At 37.1% G+C, this 12292-nt stretch overlaps 1 protein-coding gene across 14 annotated transcripts in view; it reads left to right on the top strand.

The window, feature by feature from the left end:
• DENND4C (DENN domain containing 4C) overlaps positions 1-12292 on the top strand; it is a 146830-nt gene that overhangs the window by 111594 nt on the left and 22944 nt on the right. For all 14 annotated transcript variants that reach the window (XM_063788705.1, XM_054658739.2, XM_016960670.4 and 11 more), the window contains 4 exons: positions 2075-2197; positions 3713-3859; positions 7020-8185; positions 11802-11979. In XM_063788705.1, coding sequence (XP_063644775.1) covers positions 2075-2197; positions 3713-3859; positions 7020-8185; positions 11802-11979 — 1614 coding nt within the window. The remainder of the gene's footprint in view (positions 1-2074; positions 2198-3712; positions 3860-7019; positions 8186-11801; positions 11980-12292) is intronic.

Genomic DNA, 12292 nt, shown 5'->3' with positions numbered 1-12292 from the left:
GACATCTTTATACTGTTTTCTCTAGTACCTGATCTTAGTTTTGATTTTAAAGTATAGAACTATAAAGTCAAAAAAGACTTTTAAAATATTTGAATAACTTCAAACTTACAGAAAAGTTGCAAGAATAATACAGAAAACTCTCATATCTTTTATCTAGATTCCCTCATTTTTAGTTTGCCACATTTCCTTTATTATTTTCATTCTGCATGCATGCACATACCATTTCTTTTTCCTAAGTCATGTGAGCAGGTTACATACATCTTGCCCTTTTACCTCTTTATTATTTCAGTGTCATTTTCTCTTATATATAACCACACTTTGGTTACCAAATTCAGGAAAACATTGATATACCACTTTATAGTTTATATTCCAAGTTTGTCAGTTATCCCAATGTTCCTTGTGGTACTTTAACCCCCTTTCTTTAGTCTTCCTTAACCTGGCATAGTTCTTTAGCCTTTAAAAAATCTTTTATGACCTTGGCCCTTTTGAAGAATTCATTTTAATTATTTTGTGGAATGTTTCTTAACTTAGGTTTGTCTGTTATTTCCTAGTGTTTAGGTTATGCATCCGTGGGTGTGCTACATAAATGATGTTGACTCCTTCTCAGGTTGTCACGTCCTACAGGCACACACAGTCTGACCTTCATCGGTGATATTAATTTGGATCACCTAGTCTCACTTATTGTCTGGTTTCTCTGTGGATAGTTATTATGATATTTTTTTCCTCTCAGATAATAAGCTATTTTTGAAAGGACACTCTGAGACAATGTGCTAATATCCTTTCTCATGACACTTTCTCTTTTAAATTTGGCATCCATTGATGATGCTTGGCTGAACCAGTCATTACTATGATGGCTACAAAGTGGTGATTTTGCCAACTCTATCACTGTTTTCATATTTAGAAGATGATATTCTAGTACGTAGATAATTCTCCATTCTCTATTTTTTTCTTATTTATTATCAGTATGGACTGATGGACTCCTGTTTTATTCATTGAAATATAATTCATTACTGTCCTTATTTGGTCCTCAGATTATCCCCGTGTTGGCCAGTGGGAGCTCTTTTAAGCTAGTTTTTATGTCCTTTAGATATTCTCCCATTATGTTTCTGAGCACTACCTTTTTGGCACAACAAAATGTTCTAGCTCAATCTTGTACCTTCTCTGTCTGAGCTCTGGAATCAGCCATTTCTTCGGGGATCCCAGGTTCTTTTTTCATGGGGAATAGATTTTAGAAGCCAAGATTTGGGCTCAGTGTTACCATAGTGTTACTGCTTCTACACTTTTTTCCTAAGCTAGAAAATATGTGTACTGTTCATAAAAAATAATTTCAGAATTGTCACACCCATTTCTCTGTCAAAAACAAACCTACTAAGATGTTCAGGATTTGACTGTTACTCCCAGGCTTAGGGTAGATACTCAAAATAATGTGTTCAAAGTTACTTGGATTAGTCCTCCCCTGGCCCTTTCAGTGTGATTATGTTATTCATGTGAAATACAGTTGGCTTCATTTGTTTCCATTTGCATTCAGTTGCACCCCTTTTATCTTACTGATTTTATTTTTCTTTTAACATGCAGAAGTGTATTCTATCTCCAAAGATAAAAGCAATACCATAAACCATACACAGAGAAGTTTTCTCCCTCTTTATTCATTGTATCTTATTTCCCCCCAACCCTGGTAGGTAACCATCTTTACTGTTTTCTGGTTTATTTTGCCTGCATTACTTTTTGCAAAAGTAAGCAGATATATGTGTGTTTTATTCTTACAGAGAAGTTAGCATTCTGTAGACACTCTCCAAAAGAGACTTCCAAACATCTTATCTAAATCTTTTTAATTTACAGATGAAGAAATTAAGATGTAGTGCTTCCAAATGTGTTTAGTCTTTGATGTTCCTGTTTCTACTGTTCTTTGCGGCTTATCATTATTTTTAAAATGTTCTGTGTTCCTTGTGTGCTTTCTTGTCTTCCTTTTGTCTAACCGTAATTGTGTAGATCAGTGGAATTTTCTTTTGATTTTTATATATGAATTATAAGTATATGAAAACATTTATATGTAAGTCTGCATTCTTTTTAACAGGTGGTCAGTCTGACCAAGGATATGGGTCTAAGGATGAACTTATAAAGGATGATGCAGAAATTCATGTGCCTGAAGAACAGGCAGCAAGAGAATTGATAACTAAAACAAAAATGCAAACAGAAGGTTAAGTACTGATATTTACGAACTTTACTTAGAATAATACCTGTATTATTAATAATTAAAAGTTTATCTTAGTTGATAGCTTTGATGATTATTTTCACAAATGTAAGGTCTGGCTCCTAAGATGCTGTGTACTGTTACATAAGGTAGATTTTGGTAGTCTCTGAAGTTTTAAAATTTAAGAGAACTTTGTTTCTTTTTTTTTTTTTTTTTTTTTTTTTTGAGGCAGGGTCTTGCTCTCTCGCCCAGGCTGAGTGCAGTGGCGAGAACATGTATTACTGCAGCCCTATCTCCTGGCCTCATATGATCCTCCTGCCTCCGTCCCCTGTCAGCTGGGACCACAGGCACGTGCCACCACACCCAGCTAATTTTTTTATGTTTTGTAGAGACAAGGTCTCGCCATGTTGCCCCGGCTAGTCTTGACCTACTGAGCTCAAGTGATCTTCCTGCCTCAGCCTCCCAAAGTGCTGGGATTACAGGTGTGAGCCACCACACCTGGCTGTAAGATACCTTTAGAGACTCTGTAGGTCAGCCCTTAATTTTGCAGGGAAGTGTGACCCATTGAGGTATTTGCCAAATTTACATAGCTACTTTTGACAGAACCAGGGCTAAACTTTGAGTTATCAAAACTTCTATTTTAGTGCCCTTTTTAATTCTAAAAGGCTCTTTCACTAGCAGTCCTTCAAATATCTAGGTGCATAGTTTTCATTGGTAGGTTAAAAATAGTCCATGTGGGCTGGGCGTGGTGGCTCACGCCTGTAATCCCAGCACTTTGGGAGGCTGAGGTGGGCGGATCACGTGGTCAGGCGTTCGAGACCAGCCTGGCCAACGTGGCGAAACCCCGTCTCTACTAAAAATACAAAAATTAGCCAGGCATGGTGGCAGCACCTCTGTAATCCCAGGTACTGGGGAGGCTGAGGCAGGAGAATCACTTGAACCTGGGAAGCGAAAGTTGCAGTTAGCCCATATTGTGCCATTGCACTCTAGCCTGGGCGACAAGAGCAAGACTCCATCTCAAAAAAAAAAAAAAAAAGTCTATGTGGTTTTTCCCGGTTTTTATAGGACTCATTAAGGTAGAGATAATTTGTTGTAATCATTTTATGAAAACATGGAGGAGTATTTTGGCTTATGGAATAAGACACTCTTCCTGTTCTCTATCACAAAAGTGTACTTTCTTTAATGTTACTTATTTTATACTCCAGAGTTATGGAGAAACAAGCCCCTCTCCATTTGCCAAGTGATGAGAAGGAGAACTGAAGGCCAGAGACTTAATTGATTCACTAAAGAACATTTATGTTAGGATTATTGAATGCTAAAACAAAGCATTTATTTCAGTTAATATTGACAGCATTTATGGCATAAAGTAAACCAGACACAGTCTATTTTACTTTGTGTCTAAAGTAAAATAGACACACTGACTGTTGGAGAAAAATACATACAATATCTAAAAGTCAATATATGGTTTCTGTTTAATATTGGCAAAAGTAGGAATGATAACATCCAAATATTTTTTTCCAGAGGTGTGTGATGCCTCTGCTATTGCGGCAAAACATTCACAACCTAGTCCAGAGCCTCACAGTCCTACTGAACCTCCTGCATGGGGCAGCAGTATTGTGAAAGTTCCGTCTGGTATATTTGATGTCAACAGCAGGAAAAGTAGCACTGGTGAGTCTTTACATTTTGGTTATTAAATATTTAAAATATACTTTTATAGACTCCTATGTGTCTTTAATGACATTAAATTTTTGACTCAATTGTAATGAACATGCTAAAGAGCCAGAAGGGGCTTTTGAATTCTCTAAATCGGCTAAAGAAATTGAAAATATTGTTATTTAAAGGTGTTTGATTTTTAAAAGGAGTATTTAGTGTGTTTGTTATTTGGAATACCCTTTCCTGTTGTGGTGCCTGTCCACCGTTTGGCCACTCTTTCTCATTATAGATAATGAGAAAGTGTACTTTTAGGGCTTCCTGTATGCATCATGAACAGGCAGTGCTGTGATCAAATTCCAGAGGGCTTATGAGTGGCAGGCTAATTCCTATCACTGAAGGGAAATGGAAGAAAAAGATTCACGTCATTTCCCCTCTACACAGATATGCCAGTGGGTCTTTGATTTTGGCCATTGTTATAGGTACCCCAAGCCATTTTTTATTTGTGATTCAGCGTTTGTACTAAATAACTCTGTGTGTATGACTCCCTTGAATTTGAGTTTTCTACTTTCATTATATATATAGGCCTCCCAAGACTCTTACGGCACATATCCAAGTATATGATTTTAAAAGACAATGAAATTGGCCTGCATCCTTTGCCCTTAATTAGTGGTGGCTGCAGTTGACTTTTCTAAAGTTGACTATCTTGTCTGAAAATGTATCTATTGTATGACTTTACAGAAATTAATTTGTTCAGCTTCTTAAACCAATGTAAAAGTACTCCTTGTTCTTAAAGTCTTTTCTCTTTGTATTTACTGTGACTCCGAGTTTCACTCATTACTTGTTTGGGTAGTGCTCAAGAGGTGGGGCTAAAGATTTTTTGAGAAAATAATTGATATATTCATTGCAGATTCCATTTTCCTAACCTCTTGATAGCAGAGATACTGGGGAAAAAGAGGGAAGAGTTTTCTTCGTCAGAGGCTTAGAATCCTCTCAAAATATTGAACTGGACATCGTCTGTGGACTGTTGTGTTTCCTTCCCTTTTAACTTATTTTCATATTAAGAACGAAGGGCGAGGATAATGGGGCTTTTGTCAGTATAGCAAATTTTTTTTAAAAAACATTGAATAAAATGTGCCGTTAAATTCCTTGGAAATATTATGAGAACCAATAATATTTGCAAAGATTTGTTTCTCAAATATTGGGACCAGCTTTCAAAGCAGGTACATATTTTGAGTTGTAAAATAGGTTAGTTTAATTCCCATGAAGGCTTAAAAGAATATCTCTAAATGCTTATTCTGATTAATTGATATAATTATGATTATTAGTACTAACTTGAAAGATTAAAAAGAACCTTGAAATCAATCTTGAAGTTTAAAAGAAAGATCTTATCTAAGACAGCTTTTTTCCTTGAAGCACCCAGATATTGTTATGCTTTTTAACAAAACAAATGATGTGACTACAGTAAAAAGCAATGGATAAAAAAGAAAACAAAGGAAAAGAAAAACACAAATGAGAATCCTAAATATGAATAACTCAGGCTGCTATACAATTCCACAGACTAGGTGACTTATAAACAACAGAAATTTATTTCTGCCGGGCTCAGTGGCTCATGCCTGTAATCCCAGCAATTTGGCAGGCTGGAGGGAAAGATCGCTTGAGGCCAGGAGATTGAGGCTGTAGTGAGCCATGATTGCACCACTGTACTCTCCACCCTAGGTGACAGAGCAAGACCCTAACTTTGTTTGTTTGTTTTTGAGACAGACTCTCACTCTGTCGCCTAGGCTGGAGTGTAGTGGCACAGTCATGGCTCACTGCAGCCTCAACTTCCCGGGCTCAGGCAATGGAGGATTCTCCCGCCTCAGACCCCCAAGTAGCTGGGACTACAGGTGAATGCCACCACATCTGGCTAATTTTTGTATTTTTTTGCGGAGACAGGGTTTCTCCATGTTGCCCAGGCTGGTCTCGAGCTCCTGAGCTCAGGTGATCCGCCTGCCTCAGCCTCCCAAAGTGCTGGGATTACAGGTGTGAGCCACCATGCCCGGCATAACCCTAACTTAAAAAAAAATAAAAGAAAGAAAGAAAAGAAAGAAATTTATTTCTTATAGTTCTAGGGGCTGGAAAGTCCAGGGTTAGGGTGTTAGCATGGTGAGTTCTGCAGAGGGCCCTCTTCCAGGTTGCAGAGTGCTAACTTATTGTATCCTCATACAGCAGAGAAGGAGAGAGCTCTCCTTTAAGGGCTCTAATCCCATTCATCAGGGTTCCACTTTCATGATCAAATTATCTTTCAAAGGCCCTGCCTCCTAATACGGTCACACTGAGGGTTAGGATTTTAGCATGTGGATTTTGGGGGACACAAACATTCAGTCCATAACAGGTAGACTTAAGTTCTAATAATGATTCAAATAGGAAATAATAGCTTTTGGTCTTGGAGTGAAACAAATTGCATGGTAGCCAAGAGTAAAAGACTGCTTTCTTTTTCCAAAGCTGGGGGAAGCTGCTATGGCCATTAGCATATTTTTTCTCTACCTGATCAAATAAGACTGACTTCTGTGAAGGCTGGGATTATGTCTGTTTTATTTGCCTTTGTATTCCTAGCACCTCATATAGTGGCTACTAGTAGACGTTTAGTATTTGTTGAAGAAATGGATATATCTGAATAATTTTTTAACCACTCAGATTTTATCAGCCTTCTTAGAATTTGCCAGTGCTAAGCATTCCATTCTGGATTATTTTACTTTACAGCAGTAAGACTTTGAGTATAGCAAATATACAATTCCTATAAGATTACAAATTTGCTTTTTGCAGAGTAGATTACTGGCAAGTATTTGTTGAATTGGATACAAAACTAAGATGGAAGAGACTCTTTCTTTTTCTGTATTTTAGTGAAGAACACAGGTATATCCATCTATCATATGTTGCATGATTTGTTTTTTTAAATGGGTGTTTATATAAATATAGGATGAAAGACAGGTTATACATTAAAATGCCCCTGGGAGGCAAGTTTTAAATAGCTTTTCCAGTGCACTTTTTTTTATACTTTCTTCATGGCCTCTAAATTTTCTGGATCTTTTATTCTGAGTATATGTCACATTCATGATCAGGAAAACAATAAACATTTTAATAAAAGTTAACTTGGAAAATAGGTTCATTGTTAATATTTTACTTTCCCTTTTAGGTAGTATATCAAATGTGCTGTTTTCTACTCAAGATCCAGTTGAAGATGCAGTCTTTGGCGAAGCTACTAATCTCAAGAAGAATGGTGATAGAGGAGAAAAAAGACAAAAGCATTTTCCTGAGAGGAGTTGTAGTTTTAGTTCTGAAAGTCGAGCAGGAATGTTGCTTAAGAAGAGTAGTTTGGATTCGAATTCAAGTGAAATGGCTATCATGATGGGAGCAGATGCCAAGATTCTAACAGCAGCATTGACATGTCCTAAGACTTCTCTACTTCATATTGCAAGAACCCATAGCTTTGAGAATGTTAGCTGTCACCTACCTGATAGTAGGACTTGTATGTCTGAAAGCACTTGGAATCCTGAGCACAGATCATCTCCGGTGCCAGAGATGCTTGAGGAAAGCCAAGAACTCCTTGAGCCTGTGGTTGATGATGTACCTAAAACTACTGCAACAGTAGATACATATGAGAGTCTACTAAGTGATAGTAACAGTAATCAGTCCAGAGACTTGAAAACAGTATCCAAAGATCTGAGGAATAAGAGAAGTAGTTTATATGGTATTGCTAAGGTGGTTGAGAGGGAAGATGTTGAAACTGGACTAGATCCTTTGTCTCTTTTAGCCACTGAATGTACAGGAGGAAAAACTCCTGATTCTGAAGATAAGTTGTTTTCTCCAGTTATTGCACGTAATCTGGCTGATGAAATAGAAAGCTATATGAACCTAAAAAGTCCCCTAGGTAGTAAATCTTCTAGTATGGAATTACACAGAGAGGAAAACAGAGAGTCTGGCATGACTACTGCATTTATTCCTGCTCTAGAGAGGAGATCAAGCCTACCTTTAGATCATGGTTCACCAGCACAGGAAAATCCTGAAAGTGAAAAGAGCTCACCTGCAGTGTCCAGGTCTAAAACTTTTACTGGGCGTTTCAAGCAGCAAACCCCCTCTCGAACTCATAAAGAACGTTCAACTTCTTTGTCAGCACTGGTGCGTTCTTCGCCACATGGCTCGTTGGGTTCTGTAGTAAATTCTTTGTCAGGGCTAAAGCTGGATAATATACTCTCAGGGCCCAAGATAGATGTCCTGAAATCTGGTATGAAACAAGCAGCGACAGTGGCCAGTAAGATGTGGGTAGCTGTTGCGTCTGCCTACAGCTACTCAGATGATGAGGTAAGAAAGCTTTATGTGTGTAGTCTGTCTGCTATTGGAGTGTTTATAGTATCTTTCTAGAAATATATGTATTCTTGTTAAGAGATTTCTGTGCCCAGGCTGGAGTGCATTGGCATGATCTTGGCTGTCTGCAACCTCTGCCTCCCGGGTTTGAGCGATTCTCTTGCCTGAGTAGCTGGGTCTATAGGGGTGTGCCACCATGCCCGGCTAATTTTTGTATTTTTAGTAGAGATGAGGTTTCACCATGTTGGCCAGGCTGGTCTTGAACTCCTGACCTCAGGTGATCCAACTGCATCAGCCTCCCAAAGTGCTGGGATTACAGGCATGAGCCACCATGCCTGGCTGATTTCTGGTAACTTTGGTTTTTATATTTTGCATAGTCTATCTAATATAGAATAGTCTATCTGTAGTCTATTTTGTGTAGTCTATCTGATATGGAATGTTTGTATATCTTTTTAAAAATATGTGAAGGATTATTAAGACAGTTCTGGTAACTTTGGTTTTCATATTTAAAAATTATGCATATTTGGTTTCTTTCTTGAAGTAACTTGAACCATATATGTAAGGAAGTTAATAATGTAGAAATAGAATATTGGGACCATTTTATAATTCCATACACTAGTCTAAACTAAAACATTATTTATTTCTTTGAAAGCTCTAATGATTAGTGTTTGAAGTTAATAAAAATGCCATGTTATATTTGTGTAGCATTCACTTTTAAAATAATTTTTACCTATGTAATCTCCTTAATACATATGAAGTCAAGCTGCAGCTTAATCCATGGATTTCATACCACGTGGCAAAAATAATTGTCTTTAAAAAAAGTTATACATAGAGTTAATCATTAGATCTTTTGGTAAAAACAAAAGTGGGTAAGTTTTGCTTGTTTTACAGAAAAAAATTGAAATTTCACCTTGTATGAAATTGTATAGTATTTGAGTACTTTAGTAGATAAGGCAGATATGTATAATGTTTGCTCTCGTTATTTAACAGTATGTCCTAGGTACTGTTATAAGCTATATGTCTGGTTTTATATATGAATATATACAAACATAGGTATTTGTTTAATTTTCACAGCAACCCCATGAGGGTGGTACTGTTGTTATCCTGATTTTGTAGGTGATATTTGAAACTCAGAGAGGCTAATTAGCTTCTCAAGATGATACAACTAGGGAATAGTAGAACTATGATTTGAAGTCAGAGAGATTGGCTCTAGAGTCCATGCTCTTACCTTAGAAGCAATATCTCAGGAGAAGATACCAAAGAGCAATATATGAAAAGAGGTTCAGGTTGGGGGCTATCCAGAAAAAAAGCAAAGCAGGTGATACCTAATTTAGGATTTGAAGGATAAATTTGACGTTTGAGGTTAAAGCTGTAAGAAGAGTGTCAGAAGAGTATATCTGAAAGAATAATGTGAAATGGCTTGGAAGCTTAAAGCATCATGTACTTTCAAGGTAATATAATCAATTTCAGATCGTAAAAGGTCTAAATTGGAATTGGAGACGTGGGAAAAGAAATTAGACGTATAAGACTTTTATACCATTTGAAGGAATACTTTATAGACAAAATAATAATTGAATTAAAAGTATAGTATTGAACAGTATAAATTAACTATTTTGTATTTAAAGAGCTTACGAGGTCAGTCAAGGGAAGGCGAAATAAAATAGCTTCCAAACTGTCTTAATCTGGCATTATGATAAAAAAGAAAAAAAAAGTGTATCATTTTATTTTATTTTTTGAGACAGGCACTTGCTCTGTTACCCAAGCTGGAATACAGTGGCACAGGGATGGCTCACTGTAGCCTTGACCCCCTGGGCTCAAGCAATCCTCCTGCCTCAGCCTCCTGATTGCTAGGACTCCAGGCGTGCCCCACCATGACTGCTAATATTTTATTTTTTGTAGAGATAGGCTCTTGCTATGTTGCCCAAGCTGGTCTTGGACTCCTGGGCTCAAGTGTTCCTAGGTCTCCCAAAGTGCTGGGATTACAGCCATGAGCCACTGCACCCGGCCTTTGTTTTATTTTTGAAATTTTATTGAGGTTGGTTATGAGGACTCATGCCTGTAATCCCAGCACTTTCAGAGGTCGAAGTGGGCATTTGCTTGAGCCCAGGAGTTTGAGCCTAGCGTGGGCAACATGGTGAAACCCCATCTATACAAAAAAATACAAAAACTAGCTGGGCGTGATGTCATGTACCTGTAGTCTCAGCTACTCCAGAAGGTGAGGTGGGAGGATAGCTTGAGCCCAGGAGGCAGCGGTTGCAGTGAGCCGAGATCACACCACTGCACTCCAGCCTGGGTGATAGAGACCCTTTCTCCCTTGCCTCCCCAAAAATTATCTGTTAAAAACAGAAGTACATTACACAGGGATATATGGACTTGGAATATGTGACACTGTAAATTCCAAGTCACTGTGGATCTTGTCTTGTCTTTTCATTGTTACATCCTTGGCACCAGTAAGCAGTACCTGGCAAAAGGCAAATAGGAGATACCTAATAAATATTTACAAATGAAGGAATGAATGAAAAGTCTATAAAATGTTTTTAACTTTCATCCCGAGTTTAAGGAATTAATTAGAGGTATATGTAAAAATAGAGGAATTTACCAATGTAATTTATATAAGATTGAAGCATTTTGAATGTTTAAGCAACAGGGGAGTTAGTAAATACATAATAGTATATCAGTAAAACAGATTAGTTCACAGGTGTTTAAATAATTAGAAGAAAATTTAATGACATTAAAATAATTACATAAGAAGTACAGGTGAAAAACAATATTCTAATTTGTAAAGATTTATTATATGATTTTATATGTATGTTTTAAATGACTAGAAAGATATATATCAAGATTTTGATTATATTCTCTGACTGTTGATATCATAAGCATTTTTCATTCCTTGTTTTGCTTATCTGTATTTAATTTTTAAAAATCATGTAACATGGTTTTATAACAAGGAAGACACAAATCTTTCATTTTTAAAGCAAAAAAACCTGATCGTTGAAATGTTTTCTACCTAAAGCTTCAACAATCACTTATGTAGTTAAGAACTACAGTGTTTGAAACTTTATTCATGTTTCTTGGCTCTAATATTGATATTTGTTATTCTGAACATTCAGATTCCCAGCTGAAATTATCACAGCAGCTTTATTTGAAACAACTCATATTATCCATATTTTCAGATTACATAATTAAAAGTTAAAGAAGTTTCGTAATTTCTGTAAGGTTACATATCTAATAAATGGTGGAGAACAAGGTCACAATCTGGCTGTCTGATTCAAAAACCCCTACTCTACTTGTACTGGGATTCCTGATTCCATTGGAGACAGTGAGCTCCCTAGAATTCTGTTATTTTATAAGATTCAATATTGAGAGACACCCAGACCTCCCACATACACCTGAGGCACACCACGATCTTTCTTAAAGTATTGTTGCTTATGGCTTGAATGTCTTAGAGTGTGGAAGTGAAGTAATAGTGAGGAGATTTCATGGTTTTGAAAAGTATGGGGATGATGATTTGTTTAAGGATTATAGAGTTTAATTTTGAAAAGGGTAGAGTGGGTATAATCCCACTGGAGAAGGTATTATTTATGTATGTGGAATTTTTTTTTTTCAATTAAAGGAAGAAACTAATAGAGACTACAGCTTCCCAGCTGGCCTAGAAGACCATATTTTGGGGGAGAATATATCGCCTAACACAAGTATCTCAGGGTTGGTCCCCAGTGAACTTACCCAGAGCAACACAAGTCTTGGCAGTAGCAGCAGTAGTGGAGATGTAGGAAAACTGCATTATCCAACAGGTATGGGGAAGGATTATCCTTTCTTCATTTGCTTTATAATAGTTTTTGCTTTTTTTTTTTAATTTAAGAGACGGGGTTTTGTCATGTTGCCCAGGCTGGTCTCGAACTCCTGGGCTCAAGCAATCTGCCTGCCTCGGCCTCCCAAAGTGCTGGGATTACAAGCGTGAGCCACAGTGCCCGGCCTGTCTTTGCTTATTTTAATTTAGATGCCTGTAACTCCCCGCTCAATAAGCCCCATTTGTTGAAATGATTGAGAGATTTTTAATACTAGCCGCCTTATGATCTATTCTGATCTTGTATGATTTATAACTAT

Source organism: Pan troglodytes, chromosome 11 (assembly GCF_028858775.2).
Source record: "Pan troglodytes isolate AG18354 chromosome 11, NHGRI_mPanTro3-v2.0_pri, whole genome shotgun sequence".
Taxonomy (NCBI): domain Eukaryota; kingdom Metazoa; phylum Chordata; class Mammalia; order Primates; family Hominidae; genus Pan; species Pan troglodytes.
This window is presented reverse-complemented; position numbering and strand designations above follow the sequence as displayed.